This window comes from Condylura cristata, unplaced genomic scaffold, assembly GCF_000260355.1.
Source record: "Condylura cristata isolate star-nosed mole 26May11 unplaced genomic scaffold, ConCri1.0 scaffold00004, whole genome shotgun sequence".
Classification (NCBI taxonomy): Eukaryota; Metazoa; Chordata; class Mammalia; order Eulipotyphla; family Talpidae; genus Condylura; species Condylura cristata.
In genome coordinates, this window is record NW_004567105.1 from 45,492,092 (window position 1) to 45,518,661 (window position 26,570).

The 26,570-nt window shown below is 37.8% G+C and overlaps 1 protein-coding gene across 1 annotated transcript in view; it reads left to right on the top strand.

Moving 5' to 3' along the window:
* The window catches only part of LOC105854738, a 111,278-nt gene extending 97,328 nt beyond the window's left edge, over positions 1-13,950 (top strand). Inside the window, exons 4-5 of the mRNA XM_012735160.1 lie at positions 2,989-3,219; positions 12,891-13,950. Of these exons, the coding sequence (XP_012590614.1) occupies positions 2,989-3,219; positions 12,891-13,150 (491 nt within the window). The 3' untranslated portion in view covers positions 13,151-13,950. The remainder of the gene's footprint in view (positions 1-2,988; positions 3,220-12,890) is intronic.
* Positions 13,951-26,570: the final 12,620 nt, after the last annotated feature.

Here is a 26,570-nt window from a genome sequence, read left to right on the forward strand (position 1 = left end):
TCTCTGTTAAGCTAAGTTGTTTGCAAAGCTCAATTTTGGGAAGGTGACTCATCGTGGGATTTAGGGCGAAAAGGGTTATTGCTAATGAGCAATCTCAGTAAGAAGAAATCAGAGATAAAAGCTAAGTCTAAATCAGAGAAAATATTGTGTAATATAATGAGACAAGGATAAGAGCAAGATTTTTTTAATAACTTAATTATATATATTTTACTTCATTGTTCATTTTTTTTATTTTTGCATGTTTGCTTTCTTTCTCAGGTGTAGCCCCATAGAACCCCCATCACCAATTCACCTGCTCACCATCTCACAGTCCCTTGAGCAAGGTTTTTGAACTCCACCAAGCCTGGTTTTAAATCCCACTACTACCACTTACTAATGAAGACATCATGAGCGACTTATCTCAATAAACTGTCTAAGCTTTAGTTACCCTCATTCACCTGTTAACTGGAAAAGCCAATTTATACATTTCCCATCTGTTCGAAGAGTGACAATATCTACCTCCTACAGACTTCATGATGCTTAAGTTAAATAAAGTTTAAAAGAAAATGCATGCAGCTCTGTGGTGTGTATGTGTGCATATGTAAAGCACTGGTTTGGTTTTCAACTTTGGTGATTTTTCCCTACAAAGAAATTTGGCGACATTTTACACTGAGACATTTTTTGTTTGTTATGTCTTGGGGTGATGGGTGGTACTAGTATTCAGTGGATAGAGAACAGAAACATCCTTCAATCCTCCCAAATACTGAAAAAATGTATCTCCCCCCAAATACAAAACACAAGTACAGCTCTAAAGCATAGTATGAATGGACATTTATTTGTGATATTTATTTTACTGGAAGTTTTGATAAGAAAGTTATTAGTTTTATCATCCTCATCTGATTGTTAATTTCGTGGCCTTTGGGTTAGAGAAGGCCAAGAGCTTCCCAATCTCTTACCTAATTCAAGCTATTCAACATTATACATCTATTGTTACTAACAATAGATGACTACTCCCCAATTTCTATCTGTTCTTTTTAGGGTCAATCAAAGAACAACCATGAAATTTAAAGTCAGTGGCATAAGAAAGAGGCAATAAAAATTAAATTTGTAGAAAGCCAAGGTTGTTTGGAGTCTCAGAAAGAAACAAAAATGACCTAAAACAATTATGTGAAACATATTTGTCCTCTCCCGTGCCAGTTAAGAGCCTTTCGGTTTCTGAAAACTACTGACGCACAAGTTAGAGGACAGTTCTCTCCTCCTTCCACTCTCAAAAGGAGAAGGTCCCTAGGCTCTGGTTCCCAAACTTGTCTGCAGGTCACAATCATCTAGAGAGTTTCAAGAATCCATGGGGATTTTGATTTAAACTCTTTGGGAGAGGAGAGGAGATAGAAGGGGTTGTCTGGGCTTTAAAAACATTTTTGATTTTTTCAAAATTTTTTTTCCCCAGATGCCTCTATCAGCAGTATGGAAGCAACTGTCCTAGCAGTTGAGGCCAAGTAGAGAGTTCTATCTGCCCCAAATGAAGAAGCAACTTTTGAAAGACAAAGAAAATGGACCTAGAAAATTCTTTTCTTGGACTAAATTGCTTAAATATAGCAAAATAAAAACAGGCAGCTAATTTTATTGCCTATTTCCATCACTGCAGGAGCATTACTATGTCAGCTGGACACTGGACCAGCAATGAGGGATATATCTTCACTCTCTCCCATTAGTGACATCAAATTATAAAGCCTCTTCCTTGTTTAGGTCTTAAGATGTCCCCAGGAATCAGTCAAGCTGCACACTTCAGAATGTCTTCTGTTAAATCTTTTTTTTCCATAAGATGGGTGTGGATAAGTTATAAATTAACTACCCCACTCTCCAGTCTGATGTTTCCATCATATTTTCCTCTTTAATACATGCATTATTGTAACTTCAACAGCTATTTCTTTGCTAACGTAGTTGATGGTATAAAAGCCAAGGCCGGTGGCCACTGTTTCCCTTGCACTTGTGTAACAGGTGCTCAGTTACAGTGTAGGAATTCTTCTCAGCCACCTCTATGCTCTTCCAAGTTAGAATCTCAGTCAAGGAAGGACTGTGTGAAAAGTTCCTGGACAAGCCTCACAATTGCATCTGGAGGGTATCTGGAGATAAAGAATGTTCCCAAGAAATATACACCTAAGACAAGTAGGTTATCACATGAAGAGAACAACAGCAACACCAAGGCAGAGAGAAGGTTAACAATTTAGAGTCTGAGGACATAAGTAATAATGAACTAGATTGTTCAACGTGTTCACTTCTCTTACACAGGAGAGAAAGCTGAAGCGTGTAGACGCAGAATAAAAATACCTTGATTGAGATTACATCAATAGATTAGTATACCCAGCACTTAAGATCTTTTGCTGATTCTCAGATTAGTAAAACACTCACTAGAGCCCTCCCTGGGGCAGAGGTTAGCATCAAGCTATCACCAGCCAGTAGAGCAGAGTTGATCCTCAGCCAGGGAGGTGATGTACATGGCGCAGCAAACCTCTCCTGTCTCTCCTGCTGCTCCCCTCAACATTGTATTTCAGTAGATCCACCTGTTCTGACCCCCACTCTGTCTCTGGTGAATCCTCTCACCCCCCACACCTCTGGTCTATACCCTAGTTCTTGTATATAAAAAAACAGATCTTTAAAACACTCACTTCTATGAGAATAAGCTCACAACATACTATAAATGTTGTTAACCTAAGTGAATGAATTCATTGATCTTTGTCACTCATGACTTAAAGTAAACCAGGGATAAGTTATAAATTACTCTGAAAGGTGAAACTTATAAATTGTATATAATTTTATAACTACTGCACTTTTATTCTAACTTACATTGTTACACAAAATAATCCTGCTCAATAATGTTCTGTTCTTTTAAATAAGACTTTACTCTTACAAAAATATGGAATGTGAAATTTTCTGCAAATATCCATTGTGAGACCACCAGGCCTTGTCAACTATAGTGGATTTGTGTATGTGTTTTCTTTTTTCATCTAGATACGCAACTCACAAATGAAAAGCATGCAGACGAGAAACCCATTAATGCTATCGTTATAAATTCAGTATCTGAATTCAATATCACAGATGGACCAGCCAAGGAAACCCCCAGTGAGAAAAAACTGTCAGAATCCTCAGAATCCAGCACATCACTGTCCTCCCTTGAAGAATGCCAAACGAAATTTTCCTACCTCCAAACTGATACTTCAGTTCATCAGAGAGACACTGATGGTATGTTTCTCAGAATCAACCCATGTCTAAATAAAACTCCCCACCCCCCAGCCTCTGTAAAATCATCACATATGCTGTTAGGGAAAAAAAAAAAAGTCTATGAATATTAAACAGGAAGATTTCAATTTGAAAACCTTGGTGAATGACACATGTCAAGGTCACTTTACAATATGAGTTGCTTGGCAGATTGTTTGCTCTCAAAGTTGGGAGTAGAAAGCAGTGCTTTGAATAACAGGTCAAGTGCAGTCATTTTTGCTATGGTGCTGAGAAGTTGATTAAAAAAAAGGCAAACTGCTTTCTGTTCCCAGGTCTGAAACTATTAAGTCCATGACTCTAGACCAGAGGAGAAAGCAGAGTAGATTGTCATTGAAATGCTGGGAATGTGAATAGGCTGTGTAAAATATCCAGATGCCTACTTACATCAGCAAGCTGTGCAAAATGGGCTTGACTCCTTGAGGAGTCCTTCTGATTCCTGCAAATCAGTGTCAACCCATCCATGGACACGAGGCACTTTTCATTTGTAAAGTCAATTTCAAGTTGTTTTGTTCTAAATGATCAGCATAGTCAAATTTAAAGTCATGGACCTTACATCAAAAACAAGGAATTTTATTCAGGTTCACTTTACTGTGGCATTTATAGGAAACAAAACATTCACAAATTTTGTAGAGATCAAAATCTATATCTGCAATTAAAAAAAGCTTATAGTTTCTCAAAAGAAATGTAACTGGATATAATCTCCAGTTCATATTTAAATTTATAAATCTTTTTGAAAATAAGGGGAAAATTAAACTGTATGACAAGAACTTTGGCATTATAAATATCAACATAGAGTTCAGCTCTTGTCTTTGAAATTATTAACTGCATGAAACTGGAAAAGCTTTTACCATATCCAAATATCAAACTTTTAGTTGCATAGTTGAGCTAATGACACACCATAGGTGTTTTGAAGTTCAAATAAAATAACATATAAAACACTCAATACAGAACCTGCTATATAATAGATATTCAAGCTTTGCTTTCATTATTATAACATTTAAGGGGAGAGGAGATTTCTAAAACATATGTATGTATATATTGAATATGTGTATATATACATGCATATGTACATACATATCCATATATATTAATATATATTTATAATGCAAATGTCATGGTGAGGAATGTGGCAAGGTGAAGAGCACTGTCTCCATTCAGTTCTAGCTAATTGTTGCCAAAAGGAAATACAGGCCCAGAGTTAAGAGATCTGGAACAGTATGAGAAATCTTCAAATTTTTGTGTTGGCAATAGTTCCATTTCTTTTTTGAAGCCTCAGATACTCCCAGTAGCAAGCAGCTTTGGGCCAACTTTGTCCTATAGATTGCCAGGATATAACCTCAAATTCAGGATGATGCCCAACTTTCTGACTTTGTTGAAGTTTGATGCCAGTTAGGAAACAGTGTAAACCAGGGGAGTTGTCGGCAAAAGCATCTGGACACTAGAGCAATTTATCAGGTTGTATTAGGGATGTATGGATCTTCCTTGTTATGAGTCCTAGTAAATCCCAGAGTTAAAAATGGCACTGCCCATGCCCACATCATGTACTGCTGGTACAGAAACATGGATATTTCCTGGGAAACTGAACTGTACCATTGCAGCTAGTATAATACCTGAGCCCTGGGCTCACACACAAGGACCGAAATGACTATTCCATTAAAATAGCAAGTGACACTGAGGAGCTTCATGCAGTAAAAAACCGATTACTCTCTCTTCAAAAGAGCAAAGGAGATTCTTGTGGACTGTTGAATTAGATTGCTTTCTTAAGGTCTGACTGAACTGAGGCCAGCATGACCCAGGAAATTCACTTTTAAGTTGACAACATAGGTAATAGCCTATTCTTCCTTTCTCACGTTGTGAAAAATCCCCCCAACTAGGTAAGAATTTTTTGGTACCTGGATAAAAGAGAGACTAAAACACCCAGAGTAAGGCCCATAAATAGAGATAAGAAACCCTCATTATTCTAAAGAGCAAACATCAAGGAAATCAAGGGTTAAGTCAGACTGGCTTCACTTTAGAGAATTTTTGATAGTAATTAATTTAAGGATGCAGAAATTGAGAGCTGGGGTCATTGTTCATACTGAGATAAATACAGAAATATCTTTCAGGAACAGCAGGGGAAACAGAAGGGAAAAGAGAAGATTGCATCCACTTTCATGTAGTTTGTGGTTAATTTATTTTCAAATGTATAAATGAGTGCATAGGAATGGATGCTTAATTGCTAATATCTATTATTTATATACATTGCCCCACTTAAAACAGGACAGAAAAGCCTCGCACATGCAGATTTTGTAAAATGTGTTACATCCATTAGCACAGTTCATGGTGTGTGCTCTGATGGGAATTTAAAAGCATCTTTACTGCACATCACACACTATGTGCTGCAACATTACTTTATTATTAAATTGTGGCTCATCCTGTGTGATCCCTTTCCCAAATAAAATGGAAAAAGTCCAGAGCACTATCCATGACTCTGCTTCTGTTTCTATGTTCTGATTGCAAAAGCATCCCTGTGGCTAATAAAATCATGGATACACATGATATTAGAAAATAGTCTCCTTAGAAAGAATCCCGAGAACAGACCTAATTGATATATAATTTTGAATTTGAGATATCTCATCCAGGTGGAAAAGGAATATCATAAATAGAAGATACCTCAAAAGAATAGTCTTAATTACACCATGGACTACTGAGTAAAATGATTACATTTTCTACACTGTAAATTTTATACAATTAAAGGTAGTAGTGTCACCTTAGAAAATGTTTCAATTTTATAATTATTTCAGTTCATTTGCTCAGAAAAAAAGCATAAGCACAAATTTACTAAGTATCACCCAAATCAAGTCATTCTAGTTCTAAAGAACTGACTGGATTGTTACGTTTGCTTGTCTGAACTTAAATAGATCTTGACATATTTAAGTAGCTATTAAAATTGATAACATCAGGGATGATACCCCAGCTAGAGAAAGACATTCACTCACACTTTATTTATTCCCATTCTACATCACAGACTTAAAAAGGAATAATAATAACTTAATTTTGGGAGATTAGGAACCATACTTTATACTTTTTAACGAAAAAAAAAAAAAACTTTTAGCAAATGCTGGAGTCATTGTACCATGCATCTCAGTACTATGCTGAGTTTTCTATGGATGAAACAGGAACCACCAATATTAGAATACTGATTTTAGGGCAGATTTATTTCACCCTTTCCCCCTTACCTTGTTTTAGGGGGTAGAGGGGTAGTTGTTTATCTAGGGTCCTTTCTGGAAGAACCATCCTCTTCTTATTTGGGAGAATGGTTAGGAAACTCCTTTGCACTGTTATCTTTCTACTGTAATTAAACCTGATCCTTTCTAATGAGGCAGACTCTCCCTCTTAATTAGCCAATCCCAATTGTACAAGTAGCCCTCTGGAGCTACATTAATCATTCAGTGTCATTAGGGTACCACTTAGCACATTACAGCCTGGATATCCTAAAGATACCCTAGAGGTATAAGAAGAAAATAAAACATCCCTAAGGGGGGCTTTGTCCTGGCACTTCTTGCTCACAACCAAATACCACTTTGGGTTGTATAGCCTGAAGGTTTGGGCTGCATCTCAAGTCTTTAATCCAGGTTTTGGAAGGCACAAAGTTGGAGCCAAGATGGTACCCAGACAGCAGTAAATGGAGCCTATGCAGGGATGCAGGTGGTACAATAAAGAGACTTTAGTATCTGGGTTAACATGTTACAAAGTAATTAGAAGAGGTGAAAATCCAAGAGAGGATACAGAGAGGCCACCCAGAAATTAGCAACAACAGAAAGACTCTGCCCCCCTCTTTCCTTGATTCCTTCAGATCACTAGTAAGACACTCATACTTGGTATTAGTACACTGGCCACATATAACCATTACTAGATAGATCACTAGTACTGGAATACGACATTAGCAAGAGCCACAGAAAGAAAGGGGTTCAGAAAGAGATAATACCAATGAGAAAACACAACCTGTGCTAAGACACTACCCAAAACAGAAAGGAGGAGAAACGCCTTAGGTTCTCTCTGCCTTCCTCCTCCCATTTGCTGTCACTGCGCCCCAGTGATTACAGGCAGCCAGAAGCTACAAAACAGAAGCTAGAAAATAGACTTTGCCAGTCTTGGGGATATAGAGTGGAACACGGTAAGAACATGGCATGCAGGACAAGGGGCCGCCAGTCAGCCTGTGGAGTCCTGCACCAACAGGGTAGCAGGCCGCCAGCTCCAGAGTGATGAGCCACACAGAAGACAGTCTTAAGTTTAAAGTTTAACCATGACCAGTGTTTCCTAAACTATCTGAGGTTATTTCCTCATCTTGAAAGCAAGGATGGTAAGAAAAAACTTAACTCAGGGTTAGTCTGAAACCTATGTGTGCTGCATATAGAGTGTAAAATTGCTTCATGTGAAACAGCACATGAGATATTGGGAAAGAGAGTATGAAGTTTGGATCCAGAAAGACTAATATCTGGATCCCTGTTCCACCACCTCACAGTTAAAGGATTCAGGAGAGTCCATGATAATCTCCAAGACAGAGTTCTTTCATTTAAAAAATGGGATCATACAATCCTCAATAACAAATATTCATTTATTTACTCATTCAGCAAGACTACAGTTTTTCATTTAGGTTCTATTAGAAGGTGAAAGTAATTAACAATCAAAAATTTAACAAACGAGAAGAAATAATATAGCAAGCACCTATGCTTTTCAGCAAGGATGAGACTTCTTGGGAAGGTGTTTTAAGCTAAAGGCCTAAAGGTTGAGAAGGACCTAGGTACAATTGCTGTGCAGTGGCTTCTGAGAGCTTCAAAGTGTGGTGCTTTAACCTGTTGCACCACCAGGGAGAGCCACGTTTTTGGTTTGTTTTTTTTTTTTAATATCATGAGTTGATAAATGTGAAGCATGTGGAAGCAGTGTTGTAGAAAGGAGGATTTTGTTATTGACTTGATATCAAGTGGTTACTAGAACTAAGGTGGTAGTTCTGGAGAAGGTGGATAGAGGCCACTGGATTTCCAATAAGAATTTAAGATAGAACTACAGGACTCAGCACAGAATTTAAATGGGCGGATTTGATGAGGAAAAGAAAAATTTCAAAAAAGTGCCTTAATTTCCTGATACATATACCTGAGTTTGTACAAGAGAAGGCTGGAAGGGGGACAAGTTTGTGTAATGGAAAGCAGGGAGGCCTATAATGCAATTTGGCCTTGGGATGTTCCAGTCATACATAGTGTGAGAAATGTTGAAAACATTGCATAAGGAATGTGAGGTAGGCAGTTGGGTGCCTGGCATCGCCTTTAGATGGGCCAAGAAAAGGGTGCTAATCAGGGAAAAATGGCTTTGAGTACTATGTTTGTTAAACATTAAAGTCCCAAGAAGTCCCTCAGGTAAAGGAAAATATATTCTTTCAAAAGAATGAGAAGTCTAATTTTTCTCAAACAGTTTCAAATTCCCCTCTGAACTCTTTGTTGCTTTTGTGCAAACCAAAACTGGCCATATGCAAAACAACCTTGTCTGCTCCTGCTCATGTAGAATTGTTTGTCATTTAGGAAAAGTGTAGAACATACATGAAAGTTTAGAAAATCTGTTTTCAATTCATTAATGTTGCCTTTTTTTTTTTTTTTGAGCAAGAGACTTTGCCTTTTATAACCAAATAAAAGGGATGAACTAAGAAACCAGGAAAAAGTTACTTCTATTCACAAGTGTAAAATAGAGAGGTAGAAGGAAACAAAGACCAATTTGGCCAAAGGATTAGGCCAAAACTTTTTTTTTTTTTTTTTTTAATAAAATCTACAGTGCACATCAGAAGTGGAGACCTGCAAAGTCTACCAACTGGAAGAGATGTTGGCAAGAGAAATTGAATCAAATGTTTTTATGTCCTCAGGACAATTAAGACCACTTTATAAACAGGTTAATAGGTTATTCATAATCCAAAAGAAACACCAGTTTCTAAGTCCACAAGTCACCCTACACCCAGCCTGACTTACCTGCAAACTGAACTTTCAACCTTAGTCCTTCAAAGGACAGTACCTTAATATGTTCATACCCTGGGTAAGTAAAGTATCTTGGGCTTCTAGGTAGGGGCTCCTGGAGTATATACTTGGAGTATTTTCCATTGAAAGCTTCTTTGCCAGGGGCAGTGTAGTAGCATCTTGGCTCTGGTAAAACTTGATGAGGTTTTAGGTCCCAGTCTTTGATCCCCAAATACCCCCAAAGCATACACAAAATAGTGATACACTTATTCCTGAATTTCTGTGGCTGGTTTATGATGACTGCTGACATAAGATGTGTTGGCAATGTTCTAAAAACTGTATATAAGTGAAAAAAAAAAAAAATACAGCCAGTCTGGCAAAGAAGTCAGTAGGTACCATCATAGGTACATCATATGCTTCCTACACTATAAATATTGACTAGAGGCCAGAGCACCTTCACAATGTGTGGCAATTAAAGTAGTCACAAAGGCCTGGGGGTGGTTCTCCACCAGTGTCTTGTTTAGCAGAAAAGAAAAAGGGTAAGAGTCAGGATGGTAGGAAGGAGGGACAGAAGGAAGGTTTCTTTTATCAATGTTTAGGCCTCAATTTAAATGTTTACAACGCATGTTGTTGGTATCCTGAGACCCAATTCCAACAGAGTGTGAGTGTGTGTTTGTGTGTGCGCGCGCGCGCCCGTGTGTGGAGAGGGGCTCTTCAAAACAAGTAGTTTGGGGACACCAGCATTCAACTCAGTTTTGACACTATCTACCCAGGTCTCACTTTAAATTTTTATATAGCATGTTGGTGACATCCTAAGCCCCAGTTCCAGCAGGGTGTGTGTATGCATGCATGTGCACGTGTGCCCTCCTCATAAAGAGGAATTCTGGGACACAAGCATTCAACTCAGTTTTGACTCTATCTACCCAGAAATAACATCAGAATCTGAATCTGTTACAGGACAGGTGAGGAACATTCCAAGCTTCCAAAACTGCCTGCTCTATATCAGTTCTGCCATCCACAGCATCAAGACAAAACACATTCTAGTGCAAAAGACCTTTTCTGGAAAGGAGCTTTAATATGATGAGTGTGCAATTCAGAGAAGGGAAAGAATGTAGTTAACAATCAGGCACCCAAGTCCCCCCCCCCCCCTCATGCGTAAAGGCTCAGCCAAACAGGACTGGTCCAAAGCAGGGACAATGAAGCCCAAGAGTCTGCCACAGGACTAAGGCACCTTTTGTTGGGGACCCATAGGAAAGGGACAGAAAGGACCAGATAAGCCTGAAAAGAAAATAGCAAAATCAAGATAAATTCTGTCATTGACCACACCTGTTTCAACCAGTCCAGGACCCAGATACAGTGCATATTATCTCTGCTCCCCTTATCTCCTCTAGGTTTCCTTCTAGCTCTCTATTCTTCCTCCTTCCCCCCTCCCCTCCAGGTTCTCCTTCTATTTGCACAGCTCCACCCATCCTCAGTTGAGTAGGGAAGCTGAAACCTGCCCTTTTCCTGAGGACCACCCTGTTATAAGTTTAAGATACAATCTCCTAAAGCTGAACTCTCCACTTCAAATGCAGGTAGTAAGCCCCAGGCAAGCCCCACAGGGTTACCTTGGCTTTTGACCAATCAGCTGTAGACAGAAGAATCCTACCACCCTCTCCTCAGTCTTCAGGTGCCCTTCTTAATTCAACATCATCTGTGCTTCTGACCCCCTGGCTATAAATCAGAGGCTCCCGGGACACTCACCACAGGTTCAAGTAATTTGCTAGAATGGCACACAACTCAGGGAACCCATTTATGCACTAGATCGAGGATTTGTTACCAAGGATACCAAACAATACAAATGAACAGCTGAATGGAAAGGATCCATCTGGTGAGTATGGGGAAAGGCAGGGCGCTTCAGGCATGCCATGCTCCCCATTCTTCACTATTCTGGAAACTCCCCTAAGCACACTCCTCTTGGCCTTCTATGGAGGTTTCGTTACACAAATATGATGGATTAAATCACTGGCCTTGGCAACTGAACTCACCCTCTTCCTTTCCCTGGAGGATAGAGTGTGGGGGGTGGGACTAGATGTTCCACCCACCAGCCAGTGGTTTTCCCTGGTAAACAACTTCCAGCCTCGTGTTTTTCAAAAGTTGCCTTCATTAATATCACAAGACACTTTTAATGCTCTCAACACTTTAGAAATTGAAGAGCTGTGAGACTGGAACTGTGGATAGAGACCAAATATGTTCAAGAAATAATCGTGTGGTCATGTGAATGCCCAAATTATATTTCTTATAAATCACAATATTGCATATTATGAAGATTACATATGAGCGTCATATTAAAATAGCTTTCTTTAAAATATTTGTTCTTTTTAGAGCAAGTTTCTATGCTCTCTCTTAAAAATTAACAAGTCTATGAACAATAAAAGAAAAGGATTATTCTGGAAAACATCGCTACAAGTAAGTGAATGAGACTCCTCAGAGAATAGTATCTCTTCTGCAGGATTGCATGGTCTCCATCAACTGTAGATCAAAAGCCAAAAGCTATTATCTTTCTTGTTGGGAAAAAAAATAAGCCATTATAAAAGTTTAATTTTAATTGACTGGTAAGTTATTCAATAGTAGGAAAATTTTCTCCAATTCATGGTAGAATGTCAGTTTCAACCATCAACAAACACCTTCAGGATGCTAATTTTAATTAATTGGTATATTAAAATGCATATTTACCTACACTTTGCAAGTCCCTCATGTTTCTGAAATATTAAGTGAAAAACAGGGAGGTTATAATTTTAACAAGAGATCTGTTACATCTTCAAATTAGTTCCCTTTATGGAAACAAAAAAGTATAATAATCTATAGCCTATCACAGCTGTTTGGCTAGAATTACCAATTACTTTCAATGCCTTAGAGATACTTTTCTGATTTTTACAAGTCTGCATAGTAAAATTTTAAACCAATTTTCTTAAAAAGGATTGATAAGATATATATCCTTTTAAGCATATGATGACATATTTCATTTAATTTGAATATAAAACCAAGACTTAAAAAAATAAAATAAAGGCTTAATATAACTAGAAGAAAAAAGGGACAGGTGTTTAAAATAAAATACAAGAAAAAAGGTATAATTATTTATCTTTGAATTTTTTTATGTTTTGGAATGTGCTTTTAGCTTACATTTGACTATGGGTGTGGCAGATTTGTGGGAATTCACATCGAACAAATACCAAAGTCTTCTGACAAGGAGCCAGAAATTTGTACAGCCTTTCCTTGCCCCCTACTCTAATTGTGCCTGAAAGCTGCTGCACTTGGGGAGAACCTGCTATTTCTCAGACAGCTGCAAGGCTTCCAGAGAGGTAGATAATTGTGTGACTTCCCAGCACCTCTGCAGGCAAAGTAAATAAAGGAGTTTAGAGAAGTGACAGCACTTTAAGTAAGCAGATTAAGGGGAGTCAGTAGGAAATGCTCAGGAAGTTAATAAAGCAATTACTTAAGTAGAGTAGGGACTAGCATGGGCAGGCAGAGCTTGAAAGAAAAACAGTGCACATTATCCCCAGTATGGATAACTAATTAAGAGTTGACTATAAAGAAATCAAGCTCCACTGCACATGCCTACCCTTGATAATGCCCCATATGCGTGACTGTTTATTCTCTTTCTTCTGCTTTAAACAGATGAGTGTGCCTCCCTTATCCTCACCTGTCTGTTTTGCCAGTTCTGGGACTGTCTCCTGATGCTCCCCGACATATGTGAAACAGTATGCACCAACGTGTGCTGCCCCTCTTACAGATACCACCACACCGCAGATGAAGGTCACTCCCGCAATGACTGCAATTGCAACTGTGACATGGACTGCAGCCTTTTTGAATCTTGCCATGAGACCAGCGAGTGTCTGGAGCTGGCCATGGAGATATCAGAGATCTGTTACCGCTAGTGTAAGGAAGCCGCCATGTTCCTGGAGAAACCACATTACAATAAGAGTGTGATTTCCATGTGCTGAAATGTAAGGAGTGCACAGTTCTTGGATGCCGTAGAGCATTTTATTCCTGTTTGGGAAAGCTAAGTATTATCAACTCAGTGGTCTTATTCCAAATTTCACCACTGCATGGCTAGCTGCAAAATACGATCTTGATCACATACCTAAATGCTCTAAGTACAGGATGTTTCTTGACTATAAAATAGCATGTGAAACTACTTATTGCACTCATGGTTTGCATCATGGATTCAACTTCATTCACAAATCCAGGACAAATTAGTGCATTCTTTTAGAAATGACATATATTAGCTTGCCTTTCCAATGGACTCATGCATAAACATTATGCATTGTTGGTTATTATTAATAATGTATTGTATAACATCACTTTGTAATTAAAAATTTATTTATACAGTCTCTTAAAATTCACTTATATGTACAGTTTAGGTAGGAAAGGGAATTAAATGAATTAGAAACCATGTTCCTGTAATTACAACAGATGTCTCTAAGACATCTCCAGTGAATATTGAATATGATGTACTCCGAGACAGTACTGTAATTCTGGACCATATTATTATATATCTATGACTATGTCATAACAGGTTATGCATATTCTTAATTTGTTACAGTAAGGCCTTTCTTTATTCTAAAAAGCACAAATGGGAATTATGTGCAAATTTCAAGAAAATGAGCCCGGGTAATCAATTCGTCATTTTCTTCACTTCTGTTTGTCAAGTAGAATAAGTAACAGGATAGTAAAACAGAATCAGTTCATTCTAATAAACTATGTTTTGTATAAGCAGTGCAAAAAGAAAAATTGCATATGCAGGTAATTATTTGGCATCCAGTTTCCTTATACAGCATGTGTATTAGAAACCATTTTAAATGTTTTTTTTATTATTAATCAGTAACTATGTTGATGACTTCCTCACAGTTACAAAAAAAAAAAATTAAAGGTATATTATAAAATGGAAAGTGATTTCAACTCAAATTTAAACAATTTGACATCTTCTCTACTTTCTGTTGACACAGCGTTGTTCACTAATGTATGACTGCTTATTCCTAAGAAGGTATCAGAATATATTCATTGAATGTAAAGAATCATAAAATATCAATAATCAAACAAAAAACACAAAAGTGAAACAAGGAGTTGAAGGAAGTATTTCACATTCTGGGCCAGAACAACAAATTCTTGAATACCTGCTTTGGTCTGATTGAGTTAATTCCAGGCAAAAACAACATTTGTTTTGTTTCTGTATGTGTACATTTTCTACTCTGCAATAAATTCCTACCAACTTTGTACACTATTCATCTTTAAAAAATAGTTTTAGGCCCACCCTGGTGGCACAACCTGTTGGGACACAGTACTGCAAGCTGTCCGCAGCCGCTTCAGTGCAAGTTGGAACTCAGCCCAAGATGACCCACATGGCACAGCGGACCTCTCCTGTCTCACCTGCTGCTCCCCTCAGCAGTGTACTTCATTGATCTGCCTGTTCTACTCCCCATTCTGTCTCTGGTGAATGCTCTCACCACTTCTGGCCTGTACCCTAGTTCTGTATGAATAAATAAATAAATCATTTTAAAAAATAGTTTTAAGCTTCCTCCAAATAGGTTTTTAATTGCTCTTGTTCTGCTCCTGCCTAACAAACAGAGCACTGAATCGGCTTCGTGGCTAACTAACTGTCATGCTGTCCACAAGCCATAGAGCATGCAAGTACCCCTCACTCTTCATCAAACACGTCAGGCTCTTGCTGCTCAGAAACTCAGAGACAACTCCATCCTCTGTGCACAGAACTTGCAGATCACTAGGAAGGGAAGAAAAGTAGATTCTTAGAACAGGAAGGGAAACTTGGGCTACTTTTATCCAATAGTCTCAAAAAATGGAGGTCACAAGACCTGTCTTATCCAAACCATGCAATGAGTTAGAGGTGGATTCAAGAACTCTGGCCAGTGATCTGGTTGTCTAATTACACCACTGCCTTCTTCATGGTTTCCACCTAATCCAACTGGTACATAATGATACAATTGTTCCAAATATCTAAACAGTAAAATGCTACCAGATAGGCTCATTAATAGTTGTTACCTTGAACTTCTTTAGTACTTCCCCCATTTCTCACAGACACTCTGGCACCCACCCACCTCCTGATAGTCCAGTCACTAAATACCTGTAAATGCAGGGGGCCTCTGAGGTCATGTCCAGGTAACATGTTACATGGTATCACTGATAATGTCATATCGGTATAAAATATTTTTACCAACAACTTTCTAGTCTACAAATCATCAAATGATGCAAAGATTGTGTATTTTCAAATGAGAGTTGAATGTTTGTCAATTAGAGATATAACAATTACCAGGTCTTATTCTATAATGTGGTAAGAATGTTACAGCATCTCTCTGTGGCCACACTTTGCATGATGTGTTACTTGTTTCTCACTTTCAGAATTCACCATGCTATAACAGAAGAGTTGGTTTTACACAGTGTGAAATTTCTTTTCTTTATAACCAATAATAAAATATCATCCATTTTGCAAACATGAATATGACTATTTCAATTGAATTCTTCATAATAAAACATATGCAACTTGGAACATGCAATTGCAGCAGTAAGACAGAATAAAAGAAATGGGGTTATTGATTAAATATAAATATCAGCAACTTGAAAAGCTCAGGATTTTGCTGCAATCAAGAAGTCCTATGTACAAATAATGATAAGGTTATTCTTTAAGTTAGGCTTCTGAGAAAACATATTATAATTTAAGGAAACATACCACATGAAAGAGATTTGACAATGTACAGCACTGGTAGAGAATAAAAACAGAGATTTTTCCCACAGTAATATAACCAGATAGTTACATTGCCTTGCTTTGCTCAATGGATTTTTATAAAGCCATTGCTCCTCTAAAATCCTACAAAATACGGAAAGCAATGAACAAACGAAGTTACATTTAACTTGCTAATGAAATTTTCCCACTACATAAGCTGATAGGCCTACAAAATTAATTATCAATGGTGGACAATCAAAGTTAATAAAGCGAAAGTCACTCCAGTTTTTTCCGATGGAAAAACATATTCAGGAAGGGAAACCTTGCAAATGGAAACATCACATAAAGGCATAGCAGCATTTTTCTCAAATGTTTGGAGGACAAAATTCATTATTCATTTTGCTCCCTTCACAAAATGGAACAAAAGGATATGTAGACACAGTAAGGTAGTTTGTAAGAGATCTGTCCATCAATAGCTAAGCTCACCCAAGTTACACAAACTTTGATCTCTGATCAAATATAAGCAGAATATATATATATATATTTGATTTTATTCTTCATCAAAAGCTTTATTTTATTTTTATTATTTTTGTAATCAAGTACCATTATTGCATCCTTTTTAATATTTGATGGCATAGAATTTCTTTCCTCAGGTGTGGTCACTATAGCTCTCCCAACACCAAAGAACCCATTATCCTCTGCCATAAGCCCTTTGTTCTCACTGACCCCCTCTCTAAACCCCCCCAATCCATTCTCATTGCTTCCCCTCCACTCCTCCTTTATTGGATGCCCCAGATCTATGGTCAGCTTCCAAGGGTTGGTTTTAGTGTTTGTCTGACCCTCTGTTTGGCTTCTCTGTATTTCACATGTAAGTGACACCATCAATTAGTGTTTGTTGAAGATTTCTGAGTTCAACCCTAAACAGTTGTCATATATAGATTTATGTAAGCTATATAGAAAAGGCAAAATAAACATAGAATGATAATTTTGGTGATTATAATCAACTTGGAGGTGAAATTGTATTAGCGGGTTCCTCAAGCAGGCATCTAGGAACTTCTCACATTACTGGGAACGAGCTGAAGATGCAGGACAGTAATGAGAAATGGAAGGAGGGGAAGGACCTGGATTATCATTATCAGAATCACTTTCTGGTCTACCATCTTGATTTACTGTACACTTCTGTTTGCTGTTATCTCTAAAGCAGTGGTTCTCAATTAGAAGATGATCCCCCACCTCCAAGGGACATTTCACAACATCTAGAGACATACTGGGTAGTCAAAATGGAGAGGGAATGGTTTTACAGCATCTACTGAATTGAGGCCACTATTGCATTTACACATCCTTCAGCATACAGGACAACCTCCCACACCAAGGAAGCATCTAGTCCCAAAGGTCAATAGTGTTAGGGTTGTAAAACTGATTCAGTAGGTTCATTTCAATGCACCATCACCAAGTCAACCTTAAAAAACTGTTGGAAATAGGGTTGCAGATAAAATACAGGATGCCCAGTTAACTTTAAATTTCAGATAAACAACAAATAACATTTTAGTATAGGCATGTTCCAAATATTGTGTGTGACATATTTATACTTCAGAAATGATTCCCTACTTATCTGAAATTCAAATTTAGCTGGGTGTCCTATATTTCTGTTTGCTAAATCTAGCAGCCCTAGTTCAAAAGACTCCATGTTTTGAGACAGGATCTATGGAAATGATGATTTCTCAACTCCCTCCCTGCATTCGAGAGGAGAGCTCTTTATCTCCTTGTGAAAGGTCAAGACATTCTTTGAGCCACATTGGTGTAAAGGGGAAGATGCTCTAAAGCTAGATATTCATTTTCCCTTCTGCCCCAGATTTATCCATAAATCACTGTGTTAGACTAATCTGCCCATGCATATCTGTTTTCTCTGCTTCATATCTTGATTGGCAACTAAAGAAGGTCTTTAGCCCAAAGACAATCTTAATTCAATGGGTAGAAAGCAGAAGTCTTCACTTAAGCCTTGACATCTAAACTGTATTTCTTTCTTGGCCAGGAAGACCTGTTTAGAAAGATACTCACATAGATATAACAGATATGCTTTTCCCTATCTATGAGCTTTTTCTTTTCATATAGCTGAATCAAAATTCTATGGGCTGAATAGGAGAGTTACACTGTGTTACTGAGGCATTTCTTGGATCTGGGTTCTGATACCATTTCCTAATACCCAGACTTCACCAAGCACTTAGTATATATATATTGTTCATAGAGAACAAGAGAATCTGACTTGTTCCCTTTGCTGTTGTTATTCTCATTTATTTTATAGATGAGAAAAAATATCAAGTATAAAATATTCAAATAAGTGCTTTATAAGAATTATCACTGTTCACCTAAACAACTGTTACAAAAATAGTTTCTATATTCCCTTCATTTTCCTAGGAGCAATAGAGATATAAAGAAATTAAATAACTTGCCCAAAGTCACCCTGCAAATAAGCAAGCCTCACAAGGTTAGAACCCAGGTTTTGTTCATTCAAAACCTCATTCTTTTAATCACTAACCCTAAAAGGTGCCCATGTGAAAAATGACCAAATCAAGATAAAGTATTCACTTCTAAAGCAAAAGCAATCAGAAAAAGCATAATGACTGTCCTCAAAGAAAACCATCACCGATAGTAAATGTTTTAAAAGTTGTTATCCTGAGCAATGGCTAGAATTTGGAACATCTTCAAAATGCTTTTAAGATATGTATCCAATAAGTAATAAATGCAAAGTCAATATATTGCAATTTAATCTTTATGTCAGTAGCTTTGCTTCATTCATCTGTGGTTATGAAGGCATACCTTTTAGTGTTCCATTTCAGCAAAGCAACTTTGATCTCTGCAAGAGTCCATCCTGCCTGTAACACATGAGCCAGCCCCTCATCAGCATTCCACCAGAGATCCCAGGAGCTCGAATTGTTTTTAATCAGTCAACAACACTATGGTCAACCAAATGCTTTCTGATACTAAGACCTTTTATCTCAAAAGCTATGAAGAAACCAAGGTCACAGCAACCTCTTTTATGGTTTATTGTTCCTAAAATGTACTTAGAGTGAATTTACAAAGCCACAACTTATTTTGTGGATACAGAGCTTTCACTGGGTTCAGCACTCTCCCACATCCTCTGTGTTTCTTCTTTCAGCACTTTGCGACTGTGGGTCCCCATTTAATATCAAGTTCCCGTAAATTTTATAAAAAATAAAATAGCAATATTGAACAAGATTCTCCCAGTAGCCAAACTACTCATCATTTGTAACTGAGGCTCTTCAGAAGCTGCATTAATGTTTCAAATCACTGCTATACAGTTTTGCAATATGTTGTTAAGTTCTTTGCAATGGAGGATAAGGCAAGAAGCCTGGATAGTGCGAATGTCAACACCTTGCCATGGTTACAGTCAAATGGCTGCCAGTGTTGGCATAGTAGCCAAGCACCTAGTGCACAGGGTGGTGTGCAGATGAGGTGAGGTAGAGATGGGCTTCTAACTATGGTAGAAGGATTTCAAGCAGCCTCACAAACATCATGAAGTCTTCCTTGGCTCACTTTTTTGATGACTCTCTTAAGTGATAGGAGTATAAATTCACAGTTTTGCTCTAAACTAGTAACATTTTTATGATAATATGTTAACAATATATTATAAATAGTTTGGAGGGAAAAAAAGAACCCATATAACATCAAAAGTCATCCTTCACACTACCATACCAACTTAAGGAACATTAGAGTAAAAGAAAACAAGAGTGAGATTAGCTAGGTAACCAGACAGAAAGGGTATAGGCCAATCCAGTTAAGAATTAGAGAAGCCTGGCCCTAGGTAGTTACTATGAATTGAGGAGTTATGGGGGAGGAAGGAGAGGCAAGAGTCATGCCCAAGACGGGCCTTGAATGCTAGCATTTTGCTTTATTTAGAAGCCAATGAAGAGCTCCTGAAGGATGGTGGGGGAGGGGGAGGTCTGCATGATTAAAGAGATGTGGCAGGAAGATCAACCTTTCAGCAGTGTACAGGGGAAATTAAAGCAAGGAGAGATATGAGCTTGACAAAGGAGTGATTGCAATAAGGCATGGGGTGATGAAGGTCTGAAATAGGATGGTGACAGGGAAACTGGAGGCAAGAGATGGATGGGGAAAAATTAGAAAAGGACCATTAGTCCTTTCTCAAACTCTTCTTATTTTAAGACTCAAATATTCCCTACTGTCTATCACATATATGAGTCATGAAGCCATTATTTTCATTAGGGAAGAAACAGGTTGGGGAGGGGGGAGTTCTATTCCAAGTGGAAAGTCAAGGTATATTTTTAGCTACATAAGCCAGCCTTCTGCTGCTCTGCACACTGATGTAATTCCAACATAAAACATAATCTATAATATTCCAAGGGAACAAATCCAATTCTTGGTCATATAAATTTTCATATAAGTCCATCACAATTCATTCCCAAAACATCTCATTCTCTTTGAAAGCTGGAGCTGCAGCAAGTGATCAAAAAGAGTAGTTTAAAATTGCTCTGGAATTTCCAGAGATGCTAAATCTAACCTGCCTGCGGTGCAGGATCAATCCCCCAAACTTTAAATCAGAGGTAAAGCATTTTATGTTTTAAAAGATATATTCCTCAAAGTTTATCGCAGTGTATTAAAGTCAAATGTGAGTTATTGCTTACCAAATCTGGAGCTGATGTCTCCCTTTGATTACCCTAGGTAGGTGAGAATAAGTATCTTCCAACCAACATATTTTTTACCTTTTCATCTGCCTCTTGCTATTTACAATAGAGTGAAAAATAATAGCCAAGGAGTGACTTTGCAGGGTTGGACAAAGTGCAAATCCCATCTGACTAGAACCTAAATTGTATTCCAGGCCCCTGGCAAGTCCTGCTGCATGGAAAAGAATAATGGAAACTCACTTCCCAATAGCCGGATGGGTCCTCCAAGAATAATCAGTAAAAATGCAGCTAATGATATTTCAGCACATTTGCATTGGCTTTGAAATCAATGTATCTATTATTTGTCATACCTGAAATTTACTTCTCTCTGCCCTTGCCAGGGCATTTAGCATGAAGGAGACAGTTTTGCTACCATCAGGATGCCCTATGAAACCATAGAGTGAGCAGAAATGTTATAACTAATACTACTTATGCTGAAAAGATTCTGACTAAAGGTTCCTTCTGCAATCTGAGGGAGGTGAAAGGATAGAGGGAATATTTTGGTTTGAATTGTTAGAAGGATTTCAGCTCTCTGAGGATAGGGGCTTAAAAGGATATCACTTAGAAGGACTGCCCAAAATTTCAGTCAAAAACATCCTATTTCTGGTGTTTGCATTGCTAGGTATTTGGGCTACTAGGTGACTGCTAAGAAAGACTAGGCTTATTCCATGAAAGACTTTGTTAGAGGTGTTCTGATATATACAATGGTTGAAGTCTAATGGCAGATGTTAGTTCAAATCCTGCTCCACTATTTACTAGATAATGTGGTGAATTAATTACTAACATTCTGAGCACCTAAGTTCCTCTTTGATTAAACATGGTTAATAATACCCTCATACTGAGCCACGCTGAGGAATAAAAGAGATAATTCACCAAAGTTCTTAGTGTAGATTTAGTATATCCAGGATACTCGCTAGTTACCAAATATAATTATTAATAGTATAACTACCCAATTTGTTCCTACCATATCAATGTCTATACTTTGTTTTTGCAATATCTCACATAATACCATTTTTTTGAGACCTATCCATCCTTTTCACTCTTTGCTGGTTACTCTTTGAGGAAATTCCCATATCTCTAATTCCCATATCTCCTGAGTTTTCTTCCCTTATGATACACTGTCCTTGTCTCCAAAAGTTAAGTGTGTGTTATAGTAGCTAGTTTTAATCACTTACAGGTGCCAAACAGCCTTCTGTGCGTTATCTCATTGAATATCCTCAACCTCTGTTCAAGGTAATATGATTCCCATTTTACTGAAGAAAAATGAGGTTTGCAGCATTTAAATAATTCTAATGCCAAATGGAGATTATAGATGACACAGCAGAGGTTGGAATATAAAAGTCTGATTCCAAAGGCATCTTCTTAACCACATAAATTTTAAGATGATCATGGTTGAAAGCCAGGTTGGCCTATTCAACACTTTGAGAATCAACAAATGTTATTAAATGGGAACACCTTTTTTTTTCCTTAATCTGATCAGAGGTGCTTTAATATGGCCACACAGAGAGTTTGATTGTTACATTTGTTTTATATAATCAAGCTAGACTGCATGGACCATCACCCAGAAACTCAGAGGGATAACTGCTCTAGCAACAGAAAAAAGTAGCATTGATTAGCCCCCAACTCACAGTCAATTAAATCCCTTCCAACTGTCAAGAAACTATTCATTTTTCTTTGCTTCTTTTTTTATATTCTAAAAGGTCAGTTTTCTGGGTTTTTTTTTGTTTGTTTGTTTGTTTGCTTTTGGAAAAGGAAAAAAGAGAAAAAAGCAAAGCCTGCACAGTCACAGGCAGATAGTTTTAAAGGAGAGCTCCAGTTTTTCTTTTAAAATAAATATTCCACCAATGTAACTGAGAATATCATTTATTTGATTTTTTTCAATCAATAAATATATAGCCATTTGGGTGTGTGAAACCATAATTTTAATAGACACTCTGGTTTTTAGAGCATGCAAAGTTTTGAGTGGCATACATTGATGTCTTTTTTGCTTCACGTAGGTGTAATGAGATGATGATGGAATGAATGACTTTCTACAAGTTACACACAAGCTCCCTCATCACTTACATGAATGACCCAAGGAAGAGTTTAAAATAGAAGTTAGAAGTTGATTTCCAGCGGTAGTTTCTGAAGCTAACAAACTTGGGGTGACACTTTAATTCTTTTACTTGCCATGAAAAGAGAACATCTAAATATCATGTGCCAGAGACAACTCCTTTGGTGCAGACAGTCTTGTCTTATAGTCAAGGGGCACAGCAAACGTGGCCCATCAGGCATCAGAAGCCTATATAATGCATTAGTCTCATCTGACAACTTAAATGAAATATGGTGTGCCAAGAGGTATCTCAAGCTCCATCTTCCCAAGGATTCCCCATAAAGGGTGACATAATGGCATGTAGACATAATGGCATGTAGTTATTCTAACATGTGCTTACAACTAAATTATTCAGTGGGAGTTGAGATTCCAAATTTCAGTTTTGACTTACCCTACTGTTTTAATTTCTCTTTTTACATCTTTAATTTATGGTTGTCTAAAAATCTAATTAGTTATTAATCCTTAGCAATTATGTGCTCCAAGCATAATAAGAAATCAAAGAGGGTGCCTCCCTGATGGCACAAGGGTTAAGTCTCAGCACTATCAAGCTATCACCAGCCACTGCAACATGAATTTGATCCCTGGCCATGGAACTGACCCACACATGGGGCAGCAGACCTTTCCTGTCTCACCTCAACAGGGTATTTCAGTAGATCTGCCTGTTTTTCTCCACTGTTCTACCTCTGGTGAATTCTGTCATTCCCCACAACTCTGGCCTAATCAATTCTTATATGCATAGATAAATAAAGTAAACCTTTTAAAAAAAAAATCAAAGCAGACTGTATAGAGGGATAAAGAAGAAGAGTTAACTGAAAATTCACTAGTAATAAACTTCAGTGTAGAGGGGAACTTAGTTTCAATTATCCTAAACAGAGTTTAAAAATTAAAACTCTTCGGCCCTCACTGGTGGCGCAGCGGGTTAAAGCACTGCACTAAGAAGCTTGAGCCACTTGAGCATGAGTTCGATTCCTGCTTGCCCCGGAGGTGACCACATGGTGTGGCAGACCTCTCCTGACCCGCCCGCTGCTCCCCTCAGCAGTGTACTTCATCGATCTGCCTGTTCTGCTCCACACTCTGTCTCTGGTGAATCCTCTCACCCCCTGCATTTCTGGCCTGTACCCCAGTTCTATATGAATAAATAAATCCTTAAAAAAAAAAATTAAAACTCTTCTTTAGCTGATTCTATAGTATCCCAAAATTTCCCTAAGCCTGTATGGCAGCACAGCAGTTCCAAGAAGAGAGGTAGAAGAAACATTCAGAGATCAGATAGTCTATTATCCTCTCTTGGGGATTCACAGGGCATATTAAAGGCTCTAAGAAGTCCTGCAGTAAAATAGCCTGAACGTATGTTTTACTTAGTATTGCCTAAACATATGCTAGTCAAAGAACCTGCTCATTCATAAAGGTAAATACATTTGAAACAATGGCTTAAGCAGTTAACATTTTTAAAGAATCATGATTGATGTACTTCACTGGATATTCTAGTACAGTTTTTCAGAGAAAATCAAATGACCCACTCCATCTTTGCAACCGCATTGCTTCAACTAGGAATGTGCACCAACATGGACTATCCATCTGCTTGAGCTCATAGAACTAAGATTTGGGAATCTTTTCAATATGACTTCCAAAAGATTTTGATTCTGCCACGAGGAAGTAGTGACATACTCTCTCTACGTAGCTTTCTTTTTGTTTCATGGCATGTGACTGCTTTCTCCTTCTCTGTCTCGCCATCCATCTAAATATGTTACTCTGCTCTTATTATTTTTCTCTTTTCACTGCTCTCGATTTGACAACTATGAAAATGCTCATTTAGTGATTGATCCAGTTCATGATAATAGGATAGAGTGACCATGTTGAGGGGCTTTGTTCACTTTATATCATCTCTATAATAACCAGCTAATTTACAGACAGCTCTACCTTTGGTTACATTTCTGGTACCCAGTGATACCCATTATCTGCTGCATTCAGAGAAAGATGCTTTGAAAATAATAAAGCATGTGTACATTTCATAATTAATTAATTTTCAGTTACACATTCAATAATTCCTATGTTTGAAAAGAAATATCTTGACCTTTAAGAAACGTCTTGTTCCTAGTGCACGTAATAACCCTTAACTCCACTCTAGGATAAGTCATTTTACACAAGTCACTGAATACAGAGAAAGAGATGCAATATTTTTTTCTGGCAATTGTGCAATACTTTTTCTTCATGGTTCCCAGGGACCAGATAAAAAATAAATTCAAAATGTGCCTTTATAATAATTTTTTTGGGGCAAGTCACTTAAAATTTCTTAGCCTCAATTTCCTTATCTAGAACACAGAGGTCAATCTCGAGCCTCCTTGTGAGACAGTAAAGATAAAATGTTCAGGGAAATTATCTAAGAAAGCTACTGACACATAACAAGTATTCAATAAATTATAACTCATACTTAAATCCAAAGGCTTGAGGAAGACTCAAAGGTCTGCTTTTCCCTAAACTGTCAGAGTAAGAGGGACCTTTTTAAGTTCAAATTTCAGTATCAATTAACTATCTTGTCAGAGTTTTTTTCCTTTGCATCATTAATATATGGTTACCCAAAAACCCCATTAGTCATTAGTCCTTTGAAATTATGAGCCACAAGCATGATAAGGAACCAAAATAATAATAAATAATAATAATAAAATAAAGACCACAGAAAGGAAGGGAAAAGAGGAATAGTTAACTATTAAGTGTTCATTCATAATGAACTTGCTTGTAGGTGGGAGCAAAGCCCACAATTGCCCTAAATTAGTGAGAAATTTACATCGCTAAAAACTAGTCTGCCATCTCCAATCCTTGGAACTGTAGATTTATGTTTGAGTAAAATTGAGCTAAATTGGGCTAAAGTCACATTTGGGGCCCTCACTATAAATTAGCCTGTGAAATCACTGAGACTGAGGTGAAATTTCCAAAAGCTTAGTTTCCACTGGGAAAATGAACAGACCAACAATTCCTTCCAGTTAGCTCCACCCAAATCCAATCTGTTACTTTTACGTCCAACGTCAAAGGCAAGCTCTTCTCATTCCAATTGTACCCTGAACATTCTCCCCCATAAAATACAGTTTAAAGGCCAGCTGCAGTGTGGAGCCTTTTCTCAGAGCCTACAGTTTCAAACAAACGACTGGGCAGAAGCCAGGATCTATATGGGCTCACGAAGACTGTAAAACATTTGGTGCCGAGTGGAAAAAGACGCCTGTGAGCTCTGCCAGACGTTTTCAGCTTTCTTGCACCTATGCCAAGTGTTTTTCAGCTCCCCTACCCCTTTCATTTAAAGGTGGGAGGGGGGCGGCTTGGGGTTGGGGAGATAAGCAAGCTTTCTGAGGGCATATGCCATAAGAATTGAAAAACTTGTTACCACTATTGCACACTCGCTTCCTGCCCAGTCCACATTCTGGAGGCAAAATGAGGACCTCCCGCCAATCTTGATACCAAAATTCTAAGCTTTTGAGTATGCTGGACATTCGCTTCACCCTATCACACATCATCATGGATTCTGAAGACCACCTCCTCCCCTGCCCCCTCCCAACACTTCGTCTAAAATTCCTTTCTTGAACTCTTGATTGAATCACCCCTGCCCATCACTGACACCAAATTGCCAATTATTTCAAGGAAATAATTTGCACATTGAGACAGTTTGTAACATGCAAAAATATGTGTGGAAGAAAGTATATGTTTCTTAAAGGAAGAACACCCAAAATGTTTTCAGATGAAAGTGTGAAAATGTCTAAACATAGATGACATGATACAGATCATGAGAAAGTCAATTTGAAATTATTCTGGAGACTTGCAATAATGTTTTCAAAAGA